Source organism: Phialemonium atrogriseum (assembly GCF_030411735.1).
Source record: "Phialemonium atrogriseum strain 8032-3 unplaced genomic scaffold QBC33scaffold_20, whole genome shotgun sequence".
Classification (NCBI taxonomy): domain Eukaryota; kingdom Fungi; phylum Ascomycota; class Sordariomycetes; order Cephalothecales; family Cephalothecaceae; genus Phialemonium; species Phialemonium atrogriseum.
Genome location: NW_026848157.1, coordinates 190008 through 209514, shown reverse-complemented (window position 1 = coordinate 209514; position 19507 = coordinate 190008). Strand labels below are relative to the sequence as shown.

The 19507-nt window shown below is 54.3% G+C and overlaps 8 protein-coding genes across 8 annotated transcripts; 6 read left to right on the top strand and 2 right to left on the bottom strand.

The window, feature by feature from the left end:
• The first annotated feature begins 114 nt into the window (after nucleotides 1–114).
• Nucleotides 115–1921, top strand: QBC33DRAFT_544892 (uncharacterized protein). The gene has a single exon (XM_060428501.1). It carries the CDS (start codon nucleotides 292–294, stop codon nucleotides 1543–1545), a length of 1254 nt encoding a protein of 417 aa, XP_060281412.1. The 5' UTR covers nucleotides 115–291; the 3' UTR covers nucleotides 1546–1921.
• A 207-nt stretch (nucleotides 1922–2128) lies between these two features.
• Nucleotides 2129–2299, top strand: QBC33DRAFT_561020 (uncharacterized protein; the record flags this gene model as incomplete). Its single annotated transcript, XM_060430102.1, has 1 exon — nucleotides 2129–2299. The coding sequence occupies one exon, from the start codon at nucleotides 2129–2131 to the stop codon at nucleotides 2297–2299; it is 171 nt and encodes a 56-aa protein (XP_060281411.1).
• A 1818-nt stretch (nucleotides 2300–4117) lies between these two features.
• On the bottom strand, nucleotides 4118–5979 carry QBC33DRAFT_593208 (uncharacterized protein; the record flags this gene model as incomplete). Its single annotated transcript, XM_060431715.1, has 2 exons — nucleotides 4118–5273; nucleotides 5537–5979. 2 exons carry the CDS (start codon nucleotides 5977–5979, stop codon nucleotides 4118–4120), a joined length of 1599 nt encoding a protein of 532 aa, XP_060281410.1.
• A 2099-nt stretch (nucleotides 5980–8078) lies between these two features.
• Nucleotides 8079–9368, top strand: QBC33DRAFT_571761 (Alpha/Beta hydrolase protein). Its single transcript, XM_060430616.1, has 2 exons — nucleotides 8079–8580; nucleotides 8610–9368. Exons 1-2 carry the CDS (start codon nucleotides 8255–8257, stop codon nucleotides 9148–9150), a joined length of 867 nt encoding a protein of 288 aa, XP_060281409.1. The 5' UTR covers nucleotides 8079–8254; the 3' UTR covers nucleotides 9151–9368.
• QBC33DRAFT_174871 (uncharacterized protein) lies at nucleotides 9289–10695 on the bottom strand. Its single transcript, XM_060422376.1, has 4 exons — nucleotides 10610–10695; nucleotides 9995–10552; nucleotides 9560–9912; nucleotides 9289–9486 (listed from the first exon to the last, which is right to left on the bottom strand). Exons 2-4 carry the CDS (start codon nucleotides 10452–10454, stop codon nucleotides 9427–9429), a joined length of 873 nt encoding a protein of 290 aa, XP_060281408.1. The 5' UTR covers nucleotides 10455–10552; nucleotides 10610–10695; the 3' UTR covers nucleotides 9289–9426.
• Nucleotides 10696–11010: 315 nt separating this feature from the next.
• Nucleotides 11011–12882, top strand: QBC33DRAFT_174851 (low temperature requirement protein A). Its single transcript, XM_060422375.1, has 2 exons — nucleotides 11011–11230; nucleotides 11360–12882. Exons 1-2 carry the CDS (start codon nucleotides 11077–11079, stop codon nucleotides 12535–12537), a joined length of 1332 nt encoding a protein of 443 aa, XP_060281407.1. The 5' UTR covers nucleotides 11011–11076; the 3' UTR covers nucleotides 12538–12882.
• A 1106-nt stretch (nucleotides 12883–13988) lies between these two features.
• Nucleotides 13989–15854, top strand: QBC33DRAFT_593201 (serine carboxypeptidase S28-domain-containing protein; the record flags this gene model as incomplete). The annotated part of the gene is made up of 1 exon (XM_060431714.1): nucleotides 13989–15854. One exon carries the CDS (start codon nucleotides 13989–13991, stop codon nucleotides 15852–15854), a length of 1866 nt encoding a protein of 621 aa, XP_060281406.1.
• A 657-nt stretch (nucleotides 15855–16511) lies between these two features.
• QBC33DRAFT_544881 (uncharacterized protein) lies at nucleotides 16512–19444 on the top strand. Its single transcript, XM_060428500.1, has 4 exons — nucleotides 16512–17047; nucleotides 17131–17308; nucleotides 17369–18466; nucleotides 18534–19444. Exons 1-4 carry the CDS (start codon nucleotides 16634–16636, stop codon nucleotides 19127–19129), a joined length of 2286 nt encoding a protein of 761 aa, XP_060281405.1. The 5' UTR covers nucleotides 16512–16633; the 3' UTR covers nucleotides 19130–19444.
• The last annotated feature ends 63 nt before the right edge of the window (nucleotides 19445–19507 follow it).

Sequence of the window (19507 nt, the reverse complement as noted above, 5' to 3'; positions counted from 1 at the left end):
CTGCAAAATAACCTCATCAACGACAACATCTGGATCATCTGACGTGTGTCACAACATTGTGCGGGGTAATTCGGGGATAATTTTTTGATACCTGAGAGCTGAGGCATTTTCACATCAACACCAACGCCGGACAACAATCAATTGCACACAGCACATTCAGCATTGATCCATAATTCCATTATTATTTCCAACGGTATCTTCCTCGTATTCCTCTTGTAAAATTGGAACCGAACCTATCAGACTGTCTATCCCCATCCTTCCTCGTTACTCCATCTCACGCCTGACGACAACATGTCGCTGTCACTCGATACCGTTCTCCAGGTGATCGAGATTGTGAACAAGGCAGTTGAAATGTACCAAAAGATCCAAGACGCACCGGAACAGATGCGCAAGATAGGCAAACGCATGGAACGGCTAAACGCCCTCCTCGCCCACCTCGAGCTATTCCTGCGCGAGAAAAAAGAGCACGCCCTCGCCAGATTGCGGCCAGCCCAGACAGAAGAGCTGCTATCCATCATCGAGGACATCCGCGACGACTCATCCAAGGTACAGGCGCTGTTCTACAAATGGAACAACGACATCGGGCCCTTTGGATTCCAGCTCCGCTTCAAGACCCTCGCGCAAGCTTACTTTGCGCTGGGCAGCAGCCCCGAGAAGCTCTCGGGCTTGGCGGATGACATCGAACTGCATCGGCAGGATCTGAGGGACCATCTCCAGCTTATGGGCTGCATTGGGATCAACGCTTTGCTTGTGGGCGGCAGTGTTGGAGCTGCTGCGCAGCAGAATCTCGCTACACCGGGACCTACGACGAATGCGGGCAGCGGGCCGAAGTTGCCGCTGTCGCCGTCACCTTCCCCTTCGCCTGTAGCTTCGCGGCAGGATTACCGAGTTCTCTTTGTTGACCCTACCAATATCGCTCGGGGTGTCGTGGCGGAGGCTCTCATGAAGCTACTCAAGGAGTGGACTCTCGGCGCAGGCGGCGATTGGCGGGTGAAAATCGTCCATTCTGCAGGGTTCTTCGTCAAGAGAGGGAGTGATGTCGTCGACACCATCGACAGCCTCGAATTCTCGTATCCATCCTACCGGCTTCCCATGGCCGAAGGGAACAAGAAACCCAAGGAAGTTGCGTTGGCTGCGTTGTTTGATAACGGGGCATACAACTTCCCCTTCAAGAAGTCCGTCCAGGAACACATAGGCGCGCATCGATCACGAGGTCTCCAGAAGGACGTGTTCAAAAAGTACGACTACATCATGGTGTTCACCGGGCGAGAGCACGATAACATGATTAGGCTAAGGAAGGCTCTCGTGGCGAAGGAAGGGAAGGGGATTACGCAGAAGGGGAAAGGCCGAATCGTGCACCTCGGGCGGTATCTAACTCTTGACGGCATCCCTAGGGAGATTGTGGATGCACCCAAGGATAAAGATGGGAGGGATAGTCGGGAGAACTGGAACTGGAAGGTTAGTCAGGTCAAAATAGCCATCAAAGGCTTTCTGAAACAAGAGATGCGGTGGAAGCAGCCACAGAATAGCGGGAAATCTGGTTAATACACAAGCCACAGTCATAAGCTGAGTTGGAGGATTACATCTGAGTAGGAATCCTTCTTGTTGGAAGAAGGACTGGTCAATACTTGATCCGCTCAACACACCCACCCGCTATCGACGTTGTAGACGGCGCCAGTCACTAAGGATGCCTCATCGCTATGCAAGAACGCAATGACTCTCGCAATCTCGATAGATTCCGCCCTCCTCTTCTGTGCAGTCACTTTCAGACCGCGTTTTACAAAATGAAGGCTCTGCCGGGATTGCACTCCTGGGTGTCAACCAGGAAGCTTCAGCAGCAGTAAAGGCCGAGACCGAGGGCGAACTCGACAAACGCCGAGACGAATCAAGGGGGACACCATGGAGGGTCAAAATATACCCCAATAACGTCACCGACGAAGACCACGTCGACCAAGTCGTCAACGAAGTAGCTGACAAGTTCGGCCGACTCGACTACGTCGTCAACGCCGCGGGCATCGCGATAAAGCACGAAGGCGGGGCGGCATCCGCCAAGACGGCCGACTAGCAACGCGTCATCGACATCAACCTCACGGGGACCTTCTTCGTCCCGAGGGCGGCCGCCAAGGTCATGGTGGGGCAGGAACCGATGCAGTCTACCATCGACGGCAGGCTGTTGCAGCGCGGGTCCACCGTCAACTTTGGGTCCATCCAGGGCGTGGTTGGCATTACGCTGTCGACGGCGTACACGGCGACTAAGCATGCGGTGACTGGGCTGACGAGGATGGCATCCGAGGATTAGGCCAAGGAATCAACGCCATCTGCCCGGGCTATGCCGAGACGCCGCTAACGACGAAGAACCCGCAGGTCCTCAGGACGATGGAGAAGCGCGTGGCCACCGCGGTACCCATGCGGCGGATGGGGAGCGCAAAGGGGATGGATGATAGTGTTCTTTATCTAGCGGGGGGTAGGAGCTCTTTCGTAACTGGGTCTGCCCCTATGGCCGATGGGGGCTGCACCTCAAGGTAGTTAAAGAAAGGATGTGGCCGACTTTTCACTGTCTTGCAGTTTGGATAGAAGCAAGGATAACTTAAATGGAGACTACATACCTACTCTAGGCTTCGCATTTTGCTGCATCTTCTCTTCCCATTTTTCCAACTCCATGATTCTTTCCATTCCCCGGTTCCACCGTCCCTCATGAGGCACCTCCATCGCCACCTGCTTGTCAAGGCCTGCGCCATTCCACAGCTGGCATGTGGTGTCAAGATCTACGTAACACATCATTTCCCTCTATGTTGTCACTCATCGTACCCTCTTCATCGCAGGGGTCAGGGTTCCGCCAGCAGGTCAAGCAAGGCAGAGACGCCTCGTATCTAACCCACAGAGTGCCCTCTCCCACCGACCAGCCGCTCCGCCACCGCACCTAGCCCTGCTTTCCCCACTCCCACTATGAATCTGTCGTTCTGGCGCCTGACAATGTACTCGCAATCAATTACAAGACTTGATTGCTTACCCACCTTGATACGTTTCAGGGCCTGATATACTTGTTCAATGATGGCTCTACGCTGGCCGCTATCTTTCGTAGGAATGAGCTCCAACCAATCCATCCCTTCCTCATAAGCCTTACGGACGATGTCTCGACTTATATTGGCGCCATGATCGATCATGACTCTTGCGCAATCCGACACATTCGACAGCTCCTCCTCGCTGACGGAGGCGTTGGAAGAGAATGCGACGATGATGCTTCCAAGAACCAGATGCCACGGCGTTACCCCAGCATAAAAGTACGTGCTTTGGCGAAGATTTGGGTCTGCACCTTTGTTTAATAGCATCCGAAACATTGTAGGGCTAAGGGGATGGTGCAAGTCCAGGGCCGAGATTAGAGAGAAGGATAGTGGCTTGTGCGGTACTCCCCCAAGCTTGCCAACCCACGATCGTAAGAGTCCTCGACGTATTCCCCGTGACTCAAGAGTGAGACAGCAGCCCCAATCTGTCTTGGCCTTGACATATTCCACGACCATGCTCTCGGCGGCAAGACAGAGAAAATCGTCATCGTCTCGGACAGCTCCGGCATTGTTTGTGAAGAAGCGGACGACCCGAGCGGTCTCTGTCATTGGCAGAGACGTAACCCGACGCAATTTGTCCAGGAGCTGGACTACATCTTTGCTGTGACTTGAATGAGAGAAAGCTGCGTAGTTCAGGCAACGGAGGACAATGTTGCCACTAGAGTAAGCAGACACCTGGACCATTGCCCCAGACAGACTGATCTCGGCCACGGCTGCAGCTAGTAATCTGACGTTGGGGTCATACAAGGTTTGTAGATGACTGTCAAGATCTTCTCGCACATTGGGACGCTCAATATACTCCATAACTGTTTTATGTAGATACTGAACAGTACCACCAGAATCGAAGCGACCGTGGATCAGCCTGCGGCTAGCATTGTTGACCTCAAGCAGGCCCTTACATCGACTGTTCAAGCGGCGGCGCATATCATCGAGTCGAATGATAATCTCCGTGTTCGACAGTGTCGCAGGGTTGAGATTCAGGGCGAAGTCAGTGAAGGCAACTTCATCTGCGAACGAAAAAAGGAGAAGTGAGGGCGGCTCGGTGTATGACCGCATCAGCTGGAAGTACTGCGAGGCATGTTCCCGGTATAATGGGTCAATCTGGTCCAGAATCCTTCCGTAGAGGTCTTCCAACTCGACAGGAAGGAGTGCCAGGCTCTCGCAAGGTCTTCGACCCGATCCCCATTGCGCAGGCCTTCTAGCAGCGAGGCAACGACGAGTTGAACCCACAAAAAGACGCCAGACGCTTTCTCGACGATGGAACCGATAAGCTGTTCTGCAACTTTGCCCTGCGTGGCCTGGAGCTGGGCAAAGTATGTATTCTCGTGGAGCTTGGCCGCGACATAGTTCTTGATGTCCGACTGGGTGAGATCTTCGAGCCTGAGGTTTGGTTTGCTCCTGAATTCGTCCTCGAACTCGGCCCAAGGACGACTCGAGACGCACATCTTGATGGGAGAACTCGAGGTGAGGCGGCGTATTATCGCAATCAGTGTTCCCGGATTTCCCTCAAACTCGTCCAGGCCATCCACAAACAGAGCAACTTTCGACGTCGCCGCAATGTGCTTGACAGCCCGGCAAAGCGTCTCACCAAGCTCCCCCTCAGTAAAGTCCCTCGGGTCTTCGTTAAACAGAGACAATGCTTCCCATCGACTGGGCGCTATCACGGGGATGGACTCGAGAGATGCCTTGAGGAGTTGATATAGGATGCTGCGAAAGAGGCCGGCTTGTGACGTCTGGGTCTTGGACGATCCGGCAGCCCAGAAGTAGAATGATGCCATTATGAGCGGCAGTTCATCACCGGCCCACTTATTCAGATACTGAGCGCACCGAGGCTGATGGGTCATGGGACTCGGAAGGATCGCCATCGTCTCCTCCTCCCCGGGATTGGGGATTGGTTGAGATATATATCTCATCAAGGTTGACTTGCCAGATCCGGCCTTTCCGGTGATCCAGTAGATTGCATTGTCCGATGCGAGCCATTCTTTCAGGTCCGACCAGGGAACAGAAACCTGGCCGCTGTCTTCGAACACCCACCGGAAGGTTTTCTCGTGAGCTTGCAGAATCCCATGTTCCCTGTCTTGCATACCGCGATAGTAGAGCCTGGCTATGATTTTGCTGTAGCATCTCTCTCCGACGATCCGAGAGATAAATGTTCGAAGCCGGTGTATTGTCTGATACTTCCGATCCGTTGTATATGGCGCCGACCAGAGTCTTCAGGAGATCAGCTCTCCCAGCGTCGGGTTGCTCCAATCTTTCGGTGAGGTATTCAACCACCATCGAACCGAATCCTTTTGCAGCGTCTTTCACGTCACCGGGCTCTCCGGCAGAGAGACCTTGGCTACCTCCCTTGGTCATACGGAGCTGTTTAAGGATTTCATCTTGTTTTTCCAGACCCATTCTTGCAGTGACCCTTGGAGAAAGTCGTGAGCCAAATGAACAAACCCACTTCGGGTTGGGAGACCTCAGAAACTCACCTGAGCGAGAAGACCAAATGGAGGTTTAGTTCGTCTCGGAACTGCTCCAGCCGCTTTTGAAGGGTCTCGATGTCGTCCTTCTTCCACGCGAGCTTAAAGGCCGTCTTGACGGCATCGCGCTTGCGGCCCTTCCCGGGCGCCCCGATCTTTGCCAGTGACTGCAGCATCTCACTCAGAACGGCTGCGCATTTTTCGGCCAACAAGAAGATGCCATCATCATCGCCCTTTGCTGAGCGCAGAGCACGATCCCGAGCAGCACCCCCTTCAAGTTCCCCGAGAACGGAGTCGAAGTCATTCGTGATGCTCTGCAGATCGGAAAGGAGGTCGATACCCTCGGCTCTAGACCGGTAAATGGCCCATGCCGCGCAAAGGAATTGTTTGCCAAAGTCGAGGACCTGGAGAATAGTCGCCGCAAGGCTGAGACCGGCAACAGCCTCAGCCATGGTGGTCGTTCGTTGAAATGCAGAAAACTATTAAACGTCTGCCATGGGAAAATCCGTGGGGTTGGAGGAACGAGGGTCTGGGTTTCATTCTGCAACGTCAGAGGCCTCGGAAATAATTATGCCTCGAATGTGAAGGTAGGTAAACGCCCAACAAGTGGTGCAACCCCCTTCGCCCCATTCCGGTTATGGCTCCCTGGACGAGAGGGCGCCACAGCGCTAAAAGCTGTAGGCGTTATCAAGCCTGACTGGCGTGACTGGGTGATATTAAAGGACCTTGCCTGCAGATGGCTGAAGTGGCTGTTCATGTTCACACCATGTTGACCATCCTGGTAACTATGGTCGTTTTGATTGGCTAATCCCAGACCTGGTGGCTGACGGGAGGCCTGAATTTCACGCTGTGGTGCCCAAGTTACTGACACTCCTTTGCAGCCGCACATTGACTTTCTGCAGCCCAACAGAAACACCATGAACGATCCCTTCCTGGGATCGCAACGCCAGCAGCACGGAAAGGCCTTGCTGGATATGGTTAATGTCGTTGATTCTGTGCTCTTGTTTCCTCCCCATGCGTCTCATATTTGTTTATTCTCCTGTAGATAGCTGATGATTGACTTCTGTTCCACAAGCCCCACTGATGCAAGTCGCGCGGTCGAGTGAGGTTTACAGGCGGAACATCATCTATCATATATGCAAGGTGCTTTTCCATGTCTCTAGTTGAGCTCACTGTTGGCTTCTAGTCGGTTTGAATTATAATGGCCAGTTACATCTTAGGTTAGCGGCCCCTGGGAGTTTAGATGCTTGCATTGTTGCCCGGCTCAAGTCACTTGGGCTGGCTATAAACCCCGCCTTTCCACTGTCCCGGGGGGGGAAGGGGGGGGGAGGGTTTCTGGCCGTTAAGCTGTATTGACGGGGCCCTCGAGATTGCCCCTGCCTCGTATGTTGAGAGTAGAAGCTTTGAGAGGGTTTCAGTGCCGATTTTTGCACTATCAACCTCATAATTGACCATCTGCACCATGCTGGCGGACTTTCCGGTGCATCGGAAGGTATCATGTTACCGGGGATTGGACCCATTTTAAATCCCAGCGCCGGCGGGGGTTCCGGCCTGGTCCCGATCCAGTCCCGGTTCCATCCTGGGGGCTCAGCCACTTCAGCTACACCCTATTAGATCCAGCCCCAGGGCTAGGGCTATATTATGATTGCTCCGAAGCAAATAACTATAGATTGTTATCTCTTCTGTCGACTTTTCGATTATCCAAATGGGTCGGAGGGTCACCTCCTGAGATGGGCAATAACATGAAATAGCCCGTCAACTTTCTAGTCCAGATAGAGTATTTTGCTACACTGTATTCAATATCGCTTAAAGCCTCATTCTTTGTACGAGTTTGTTGAGCGGTGCAAGTAGCTAGCGATATAGCTGTCAGGTCAGGAGTCACCAAGCTCACCCGGGATTGTGGCTTCACAACGTCCCATAACTGAACTAGCCACAAGCCGTTACATGTAGGACAGGGAAACGCCATTTATACGCAAGGACAACGCTTTCAATGTATATTCTGTGTCTTCTGTATGATTCATTACCTAACGCCACTTCCAATGCCCTCCTAAACAGTTCATGTTGCAGAGGCCCGGAAGATCCGCACGACAGACTTGTGGCCTTTACCAGACGCCGTTCGAGGACACATGGTGTCGTACAATGCTCAGTCGAGCAGTGTGACTTGGGAACCTTGGCAAGATTTCTGTACGTCCATATCAAACCAAGTCCCACTCGATATGCAACAAGGAGTTTGACCCGTTGTCCCTTTTGCTTCTCAGACAGCAGAGGCAACTCGCAGGATTGTTGGCAATTGAATTCTTTTGTTTCTAGCTGCCCCGAATCTTGGGTAGTTCTCCTGCGGCAAGATTGTGCCCTGACCTATTTACAGGCATACTGACGTGGACAAGTCAAGTGATTAGAGGTTTTTATGGTCCAGTAATAACCTATAATGTTATGATGTACTACAATATGTGCCAAGACGAAGTTGAGGACGTGGAATTGTGGCTCAGCTCCCACCAAAAATATTAATAGCACATCTGAAGTAAGCATGCGAATGACAAGTTTCATCATCTCCAAATGGTAAACGTTAGAAAAAGAAGACGAAAACTTGGCCTGCCTCTATTTTCTCACTTTAATTCTCACTTGACATAGTTGAGCATCGTCAGACCCGAAAAGAGAGATATTAGACCAAGAACAAACCCACTCTAGTCGCTCTCGGCCCTCAGCATCTCCTCGAGATACACACAAATGGAGGACACCACCAAGTCCTTAACCCTCCCCGACGGGCGGGAGCTCGTCTACGACATCTACGGCGCCATGGCCAGCAACACGCCCACCGTCTTCTACTTCCACGGCTTCCCGGCCTCGCACCACGAGGCAGCCCTCTTCTCCGCCCCCACCGCCCGCCACGGCCTGCGCATCATCGCGCCCTCGCGCCCCGGCAGCTCGTCGTCCACCTTCCAGCCCGACCGCCGCTTTTTCGACGGGCCCGCCGACGTGCTCGCCCTGGCCGACCACCTGGGCGTCTCCCGCTTCGCCGTGCTGGGCGTCTCGGCGGGGCTCTGTATGCCCTCGCATGGTGGCGCGCACGGCCATGCCGCAGCCGCGTTGTCGCCGTCGGCATTGTGGCCGGCATCGTCCCTGCGGCTCTCGGCACGGCCGACATGCTGCTCCAGTCCCACATCCTGCTGTGGGTTGCGCCCTGGGCTACGAGTCTCGTGGCTTGGGATATGGACTGGCAGTTTGGGGAGGTAGCGCAGGATACGGGGCACCCCGAGAGGCTGGAGCAGGCGCTGGAGGACATGATGAGGTCGAGGCCGGGCGCCGACCGGGACGCGTGGGAGTCTAACAGGGAGCTTCGACCCGCCATCGTGAACAGTCTGCGCGAGGCGCTCAGGCAAGGGTCTTATCCTGCGGCTTGGGATGCGAGGATGCTCGGGAGCATGTGGGGGTTTGGGCTTGATGAGCTGGAGATCGAGCCGGGGCAGATGGTTGTCTGGCATGGAGACCAAGACGTGAATGTCCCGCTAGCTATGGTGAAGAAGGGGCTCGCTCTGATGCCGAAGGCAGAGCTCCGTGTCGTCCAGGGGAGAGTCATGGCAGCCTGTGTGCAAATAAACCTGACGAGATCTTGGCCACGGTGAAGGAGATGATGTCGCTGTAGGGCGGGCTGGCAGAAGAAGAGGTAATTACCTCCATTTTTTTGTCCATTCACTTTGACGTGCCGTGATTTTACTCTCTCTATACCAATAGGCCAGTTTTATCATGGAAATGACCCTGAACAATCCAGGGTGGGATTTGGGAATCTGGATCGTAAGGGAGACAAGAGTGACGATAAATGAGGTAATATGGTGTAATGGTGTATTAAATAGAATGTGTTGACACATTTCACCGTCGAAAACAAATCAAGCTACTTCTAATTATTTCTTCAGACTCTCAGACACCATATCGAGTCCATGTCCTGCGCTGAGCTGGTAGTCCTAGATCAACCGGAGTGTTAGTAACATAGACATGCCCACCGCATGGAACTGACACCAGCATAGGTACACTTACAAGAATAAACGTTGGCAACCATGTTGACGCAAACCTAACAATCGCACTAAATGGGCCCCTCCATGTCTGTCCGCTCTTCGACTCCCCAACAATGTCGGGGAGCAGCGACTTCACAGCGTCCTCGAGGGGGGCCCTCTGGGGACCAGCTTCACCTTTTGACCAGGTGGTGATGGCGTCGAGGGCGGCAGCGTACCGCGACGTGGGCGGCAGCACGAGGGTGGGCTCGTTGGTGTGGAACGATGTGGCGATGGTGCCGAGCATGATGGTGACGACGCTGACGCCGAAGGGGGCGAGCTCGAGGCGCAGCGTCTCGGACAGGGTAGTTAGGGCCGCCTTAGAGGAGGCATACGTCGCTGCAATGGGGAGGGGAATTGTGTGAGATGGCCAACTCAAGTGAAGGATTCGGAGACTGAAGGCGGAAGTTTTAATGCTTACCATACCACGGCGGGTTCAGAACTGCACTCAGGCTGCTCACATTGACCACGCGTCCTTTCCTCGCAATCAGGAGGTCGGAAAAGGTCTGGATGGTTCTCAATGGCCCCCAAACATTCGTGTCGTAGACCTTCTGAGCCTCCTCTATGTCGATATCGAGGATCGGCATCGTGTACCCGAATCCGGCGTTGTTGACCAGCACATCGAGTCCCCTGACGCCCTGCAGCTGCCCCGTGACTTCGCCGACGACACTTGCGGCGTGTGCGACTGAGGTGGGTGATGTGACGTCGAGCTGCAGCGTCGAGACGTTGGATAACTCGGTGAGTTCGGCGGGTATCTTGGCGGTGTTCCGCGCCGTCGCAAAGACGTGGTGGCCCTGGTTGGCCAAGGCGCGGGCAAGGGCGGCACCAATACCCCCAGAAGAGCAGCCTGTGATTAGAATTGTCTTCCTCTTGGTCGCCATGGTTGCAATGGCAGATACACAGCGTAGGCGTGGGAAGATAATGCCGAGTTTGCAATGTGAATTATTTGGGAGATGTGGCGGAGAAGGAGGTAATTAGACTGAGCGCGTAAGCGAGAGAGACCTGCAGGGGTATGGAATCTAGGGGTACAAGGCACCTCTGCGGTGATTCCTTCCTTCATTCCATTCGATCCCAATTGAGTGTGCCTTAATGCCTAGCCCAAATGAGTATATATTGCCTACGACGTACACTCATGGAGATTTTAGTCGTAGTGTACCTAAGGCTTAGTGTTGGTGTCCTTACTTTCTGGGCAGTCTCCACAGGCATGTCCCCATTTGCTCGGCGACCTTGACAGTTGCCGCAGCTATTGCCAGCTTCTGCCACCTGCGTCCAGGGACAGACTAGTCCACCTTGGGCTAGCCTAATACTACAAAGCTGCTTAAGTACGGATATTGTAGTACTGAGTATATAGAGCGGGACAGGACTTTGTGTATGTGCATATCTCAGCTGAAAGATACCCCTCCCCCCATCGCTCTCCTTTTCCCTCCGCCTCAGCTAACAAGGTAATTATCTCACCTGCGCTGAGTGCAAAGTAACGCAACCTCTCGCTGCTCCACCATCAGCATGAACTGCGATGAGCTTCAAGAAAAAACCAAGCCATCGTGCTATCTCATCAAACGGCCCAAAGCTCTACAGTGGTTCTACAATGGCCGGCTCTACAAGGCGAGCGAGGGGGAGCGACAAGCGAGTCGGTTCGAGCTCTTCCTTGACTTGCTCTGTAAGCTTTTTCCCTCTAGCCCACAACTCCACCCATCCTGTCGCCCTTAATCTCCAAATGACTCTCATGCATATATATTATATATATATATGGATTTCCTTGTACGTCCGTGTGTTCTGACCATGACAGATGTCGCCATGGTAGCCAACTTTGCCGATTCACTCAGCGAACATCCAGATGGCCAGCATCTCGTCAAGTATCTGCTCATCTTTGCGCCTGCGTGGTATATTTGGTCAGATCTAAGGGAGATCGGTAACGCGTTTTATGTTGACGATCTGATACAACGTTTGGTTATCTTGTGGGTCATGGCACTTCTAGTGCTCTATGCTAACAACGCCAACGCGGTGGATGAGGATATCTGGGCTATGCGAACGACAGCTGGCGCATACATGGTGGCGAGGTTTACCACCCTAAGTGTCTTCCTGGTCGCGTCGTTTGCAAGCTACCAGCACCGCGCTCAGGCGCGCATCATGGCCGGGACCATGTTCGTCGGCCTCTTCCTCGTCATCCCCCTCTTCTTCGAGCGCGTCAGCATCCGGGCCAAGATCGCCATCGTCGTCGTCCTCATCTTCTACCAAGAGACCACCTGGGCCCTCACGCTGAGCCCGTGGATCAAGCGGAAGCTGAAGCTCACGTACAGCACGGCCGTCGACATCGCCCACGAGGTCGACCGCCTGGCCGCCTTCTTCATCATCATCCTCGGCGAGTTCGTCTACAGCATCATCGTCGGCGACCCTGCCGGCATCGGCCTGACCTCGGGCTACGTGAAGGCTGTCTGCACGCTCGTCATCGCCTTCGTCCTTAACTGGATCTACGCGAGCGGCGACGGGAGCGCGCAGGCCACGCACCCGATCCGGCGGTCTGCCTGGACTGCCTTTGGTTACTTCACGCTACACCTGCCGCTCTCGGCGTCGTTCCTCATCGGCGGCCACATGTGTGCCGTGAGTACGCGGGCACGGGAGCTCGAGGAGGGCCAGCGGCAGCTTCTCGGCGGCGGGCTCGGCGTTGGGTTATTCTGTCTGTGGGTTTACGGCATGCTGTATCGCGTCGGGCGAGACGAGGACCTGATCTTATCCAAGATGCCGAGGATCGGAATGCGGTTCATTATCGCCATGATCCTCATTGCCCTGCCCGAGACGCACGACCATCTCAGCGCTGAGAATTTCATGATCGTCGTCATGGCCCTCTTTGCGTTCCTCTTGATATGGGAGACGATCGGGGGTCTGTTGAAGGGCTCGGGGATTTTCGAGCCCTGGGACGACAGAAATCCTCCGCCTGAAGAAAGCATCGAGGGCTCGAACCACTGAGTCAACTTGTATTTAAGACGGTATTACGGGACGAAACCCAAGTGACATACCCCTCTACCCTCACCAGCTCTTTGCTCACCCCCTGTCCTTGGCCTAAGTCTCGCGAGGGTCCCTCGGTGCGGTCCGTGTTCTTCAGAGTGGATGAGGGATGGTTATCATTCCCGGGTATCAACACTGTAGCCGTGCTGGTCTCGTCACCGGCAACAAAGACTAAGGCGGGTGCTTTCCAATGGTCTACTTGCGGCAGGCTGTCAGCTTCTGGGACAATGTGCGAGATGCTCTCCAGCCCTAGGACGGAGTCGGTGAGGGTTAACTTCATTGCCTGGAGCGGGCAGATGGTAGGCAGCTGCACTTGTAAAAGCTGCCGGACCAGCTCGAAAGCGTTCAGATAACCTCCCTCCGAAGCTCCACGCGGCGCCACGCCTGCTTTTCCTTTATCGGCCGCCATGCTGACTTGGGAAGAGTCCTTGAAAAGATCCGGTGTCGACGCCAACAAGCCTGTCAGTTGAACATGAGACTGCTGGTCGAGGGGATGCGGCCATGCAAAGATGCTTTCGTCGTTTGTCTGCACATGATCTCCTCTTGCAGCCTGAAGGAGGCCCCTCGGCCCTCTTCATACAGGAGGGGGCATGTTGACGTCAAACAAGCCCAGGAGGCAGTAGGCCTGGTCTGATGGTTAAATTGTGCAGATGCGAGAAAAGTTGGGCGATTTGCATACCTGTCCCTTCAACATGCAGCCTACGCCGCCCCAAACGATCAATCAGCTCCATCAGCTCTTACCGGGATTTGCTACGAGAGGGGCCACGAGGCTGGACAAAAGAGGTATTACAGGGGTAGGATGTTCTTTTGGGGCAGGGCGGGATTGCGGGAAGAAATGCGTCTCCAATGTTTGGGCAAGGAGTTGCTAAGCAGCGGGAGGCCCTGAAAGGTTTAGCCGGGTTCCCAGCCGGCTCATTCGGGTTGCCTTGTAATGAAAAAGGAAGATAAAATAAGAAAGTTGATCCTTTCAGAGCGGGCACATCCGAACGGCCCCCATGGCAACTCTGAATATGTTGTTTCGATCATCTATCCGTCCAGGCACTGCCCCGGCGGATGACCCCATGATGTAGCAGTGTGGATCTGGGCAACTTAACCTGTCTTGGCTTGTCTTGGCCGGGTGGCACAGACCAGGGCACTGCAGAGCATTGAGAGCATGATAGGATGGGGGCCGAAATGGTAGGATTGGAGCCAGCCGAAATGATAGGATGCGGGCTTGAATAGGAGGATGCGGGCCGGAATTGCGCCCAAGGATGTGAATCCCACGACTACCCTCGGGGTGTTTACTTTTATTTTATTTTAGTTTATTTATATAAAACGTCGGCTGCAGACCCAGCGACTCTTGATGAAGGAAACGTGGACACATTCAAATCGCAGTTTCTTCAAACCTGTAGCAGACAGAGTCCCCAGCCGACATGATCATGAAGCCCGTATTGCAATGGGGTGTCGGGTTCGCCTTGTTGTCACAGGCCTGCGCATTCAAGAACGGCCACCACATGCTCAAGAGACAGCTTTCCCCCGATGACGAATCCCCGCCAGATGTTCCAGGATACACCGCGACGATCCCGGTAGACCATTTCAATACGACCGACACGCGGACATTCGACAACCGCTACTTTGTCAATGACACTTACTATAAACCAGGTGGCCCTGTGATCCTGTATGACTGGGGAGAGGCTGGAATCAGCATGGACACCCTCGCAATGTTGCTGGCAGAGTGGGATGGCACCATCAGTGCGCCGATGGAGCTGGCAAAGGCTCTCGGTGGTGTTGTCATTGCTTGGGAGCACCGGTACTACGGCGCCAGCAACCCGGTTCCGCTAAACATTTCGGAGGGTGAATTCACCAGCAGCCCTGTCGAATACGAGGGTATTCCCCTCGGCGGATTAGACGACTACCAGTACCTCACGATAGAGCAGGCCCTGGCGGACGTGGCCTACTTTGCAAAAGAGGTCTTCAACAAGACTAAGCTTGGATCCGACAACACGGTTCTTGCCGGCACGGATGCCACCCAGCATCTTGACCCGTACCACACACCGTGGATCTGGGTCGGGGGCAGCTATCCGGGAAACCGCGCCGCCTGGGCTAGGATTCGCAACCCGGAGGTTGTCTACGCTGCCTGGGCGTCTTCTGCCCCGGTCGAGACTGTCGCTGACGGCTCTGCGTACTTCAACTCCATCTACCGCGCCCTCCCCAGGAACTGCACCTCTGATATTCAGGCCGTCGTCGACCATATCGACGAGGTTTTCGACTCCGGTGACGAGAGCAGCATCCTAGACATCAAAGTGGCAGTGTACCTGTCGACCCAGGGCGTCGACGGCGACGGGGAATGGATTCAGAGCAACGCGGCCGACCTCAGCAACACGAATGTTGCCACCGGTCTCTTTACTCTGCTGATGACCATGGTCCAAAGCTTTGGCATCACCAGTACCGTTCAGAGGTTCTGCGATAGCATGGAGGCGTTCAATGTCGATGCTTACCTTGGGAACGCCTCAGCCACAAGTACGGATCCGGTTGAAAGGTTCAGCACTAACCTGTATAATAACGGGGACGGCACTCCCTCCGACTTAGGCATTGCGGCGTCCAATAGCGTCGAGATCGGCCTTGCTGCTTACCTATACGGACTCAACCAGTACCTCGACATGTTCATTTCGGAGATGATGGACAAACTTGGTTCCGAGGAGACCTCGGAGTATGTATTCGGCGACATCCATGCTTGGAAGTGGCAGGTCTTGACCGAGATTGGCGGAGTCATGGCTGTGAACGGTAGCTCGCCCCTGCGGCTTGGCAGCAAGCTCCTTAACTACACATTCTACCATGAGACAGACATGACCGGCTACTTCCCTGGTTTCGCCCAGTCCGCCTTCCCAGACACGCCGAACACTACGTATCCCAATTCTCTAGGCGGATGGAACATGAAGCCGTCTAACGTGATGTGGACGAATGGCGAGTTCGACCCCTGGCGGGCTTTCAGCGTGATGAGCCTGGATCAGGACCTCGGAGCGCCGAAGCGGAAGATAACGCAGGATATCCCAAAGTGCGGCGAAGCTCCCTCGGGAACAGATATATTTGGCCTCTTGTTCGCCGGCGCCGTGCACGCAGAGGACATATCCTTCAGGCCTGGCGACTCGCCGCGGGGATCTGAGGACGTTGCCAACCCGCCTGTGAAGCAATCGGCGGAACTCTTCATCAAGGCATACCTTGAGTGGTTGCCGTGCTTCAAGGCAAGCAGGACAGGAGAGAAGGGCAGCGGACGTTGTGGAACCGGAAGTGGTAATTAGTGGGTTGTAAATAGTTGTCGGGTTGTAATCCTCAGGCTTGGCGCTAAGTGATGACTCTGATGCACCTTAATTAGCTATACCTAACCTCGTTATACACACAGTGAGATGTAGGAACTTCAACCGGGCCGTGATATCGATACTTAGCCTCCCCGCACTTCTCCCCCCAACTAGGTACTTGACCCTTATTCTTGTTTTAACATGCTTAACCAACCACATATCTCCAGGGAGCCGGGGAAGATCCGCAGAGGACAACGCAAGAATAGCGTAGCCCGGTGCTGACAGGACAACGTGTTTCCCGACGTCTGGCCCAGGCAAAGCAAGCACGTGCCGTAGAACGAGTTAGGAGGAGAAGATCATTCATAATAGGTACCTAGATCAAGGTATCCACCCTATTGTGAGAAAGACGAATTCTCGTCATTTCATGATCACTGTTCCGTGTAACGCATTAGATCCAAGGCTCAAAGGCAAGGCGTCAGCTTACAAGTGGCGAAAGCTCATCCATGTGTTAACCCTATGACGACCATCTTGTCACTAACGGCGGGGCAAGATCGGGGCGGTGCCGGGCAGTGCCGGGTATAATTATTCCGGGCTTTTAGCTTAGGCCCGGCGGGTTGCGCCATTTTCGAACCCCACGCCCCCCGCCACCCCGCCTTCCAAGCTATACTACAAAGCTGATCCCCGTCACAGATCATCTTGGCAAAACGCCAAGAACCTCGCCCGCTATTGAATCCACATCCACACGAACCCCATGCAGGTACTGGCCAAGAAATCGAATTGATATGGCACTGAAGCTGTGGGTGCTGCCGCGCCTCCGCAAGATTCTAGCACTGGATGACGAAGATCTCGAGCAGATCGTGACATACACCAGTAACCTTCCCGAAGCCGAGCGTGCCCAGCATCTGCAGAGCTTATTAGGTGACTCTCCAGAGTCTCTCGAATTCATCGCTGCCTTCATCCACCGTCAGTCAGACCCGCTTGCAGGACAAGTAAGCCACAAGGCCGACAGTGGAGATGAAGACGTAAAAGCCTACAATGGCAAGACGGCAACCGCTCCTCCTCCGCCTCCGCCGTCATACGCAGCGTTGCCTGGGCCATCTCAAGTAACCCAAAGCAGCTCTTCAAATTTGCGCGGCGTCGCCCGTTACCACACCAATGACGTGATTGAAGCTGGCAAGCGACGAGCGATAGATGAGGTGCGTTCGCGTTTTCTTGTTTTCTTTCTTTCAAGAGGGACAACTGGTGGTGTTAATGACAGCCATGGTTAACCTACCTGCAGCAAGAGATGCAGCAAATGCTACAAAACCTCCAGTTCCGGTATCGCATCTATAACAGTGAGATCGAGCCCGAGCATGAGGTAGACACTCTCTGCTATTGTCCCATCCACCAGTATCAGCAGAGGAAATGGAGCCGAGCCGGGGTGCAAGAGCTATGGGCAAGGGCGGTTATGTACCCAGGTTAGTATACCAGATTCATCTAGGTAGCTCGTAACTAGCTTCCTCTTACTCTGGTACCAGGAGAGTCATTTTACAGCGACAACCCGGTTATCTTCGGCTTCTCTAGCAACCCCTATCAACTCCGCGTTGGCTCCCCATATGGGTATTGGCAAGCCCAATACAGCTGGAATCTCCAGATTCCTAGCCCCAAGCCGGGTTATCATGCGATGTGGATACAACAAACCATCAGGCTGAATGCCAAGCTCAATCGTGAAGCTCAGGCAAAGGTCGATGCGAAAGAGCCATATCAAAGCATCTGGGAGGACGAGTTGCTGCCTACTGGGATGGAAAACTTAGCCATAGGTGGTAAGGAGCCGCCGAACAAGGATACTCGTGGCACTCCCTCACCCAAGGAGAAGCCAGGAGAAGCATCCGAGAAAGGAGGTCGCCACAGGGCCCTGCAGACTGGAAAACCCGCATCGAAATTCTCGAGCTTCAAGAAGGCCATTGGCATAAAGTCATCCGAAGATAAAGCCAATGCTCTCAGGGGAAAGATTCTTGCCGAGGAACGAGGACGGTGGCCAGACGACCAATGGCGGCAGATCGTCGCGGGGTATCAGGACAAGGTGGGCATGACCAAGAAGATTGATGACCTCCGAGCTCGATCTCCCATTCAGTACCTCCATCTCCTCAAGGCTGGGTACTTTGAGCCTATCCCCGTGGCGTGGGCAAACCAGGCATCTAACCCGCTGAAGTTCTCCATCGAGGCAGCAGCGGGTTGGAGGGGTATTACCCCGGCGTGGAGGGGCTATGAGGATCTTGCCGAGGAGCGACTATACTGGGTCTTGAACCATCGCGAAGGTAGCGTCGGCTTGAGAATGAAGCCCGACTTCATATCGGAAATGACCATGGCCCGCGACAGGATGGCTCGGGCGGTTGAGCCGCCGCCTTTGTACTACTCTGCAAATGACACCTGTCACCTGCAGCATACTTCTACTGGGTACTCCAAGCAAGTCATGCCGCCTCCATTTAGGCCCTTTGATCGACCCGAGCAACCGTCGGACGATACCATGATCCTCCTGGACGTTTCCGGGTCCATGGACTTCGATCCCGTGCGGCCCATCTATGACCAGTATCTCGTTATGGGCTACGAGCAAACCACTCAGCCCAAGAACAAAGGTAAACTGTCTACCGAATCTTTCTTCTGTATCTCTTCACCATACCTGGACTAACATTTGTCGATCAGACGTCGCCAAATCTATAGTGCGCCGCTTCACAGACGCAATGGCAAACCACGACCATCGATCCGATGGCTACGACTTGGTCACCTTCGCGAATCACGCGCAGCACATCGGTGCCATCAATCACAGGAACCTCGACCTAATGTGGAGCAACGTCAGAGTCGGTGGCGGGACTCGGGTCATGACGGGCTGGCAAAAAGTCAAGGAGCTACACTTCCGGAAACACTCACAGTCGGCGGTGCACCATCCCATCTACGGGTGGCAGGCCGGGCCAGACACCCCCATTCTGCGGCTGTTGTTGCTCTTGGACGGCGAGGCGACAGACATGGACGAGTTCGAGCTTGACTTGCTGGGCTTGTCGTGGGCCCACGTCACCATCTTCCTCATCGGCGCCGAGGGCTGCCCCCACCATCACCGCCACGCCAACGAGCTCGACCGCATCAGCTCCGTCAACCACCACGTCTCCTTTGTCGATGCCCAGGGCAACTGCCCCGAGAGGTTCGTCACCCACGAGCTGCTCAAGCGCCACCTGGGCTACGACATCTCCATGACCGAGTTCGAGCAGGTCGAGGAGCTGCCGGCTTATTCAGAGTATGCCTGAGAATTTGCGTGTATAAAATGATGTATGGATGGTTTGTTGCCTGTTTTTCTTCTTCTTTTTCTTTCGTTTCTATTTAAGCATCAATAGTCTGTACCTCAGTCACACAATGCGATTGTATCAATATTACGGGGCAAAAGGAGAACTCCAATGACGATCCGGGAATGGTCAACTTGGGCCGTACCTAGAGCCAAAGGAACGGCAAGCGGTGCAACCTATTCCGGTCCTCTCCAGTTCCAAGGAAGGCATAGTGCCTGCCAACTCCCTCCAATCCCGAGGCAGCCACGCGCCACTGCGGCGCGGACGTGCGTCGCCGACACCGCACGTCAGCCTCACTTTTCTCACTGCTAGAACATCTCTTCCAAGTCTCTTATTATCATA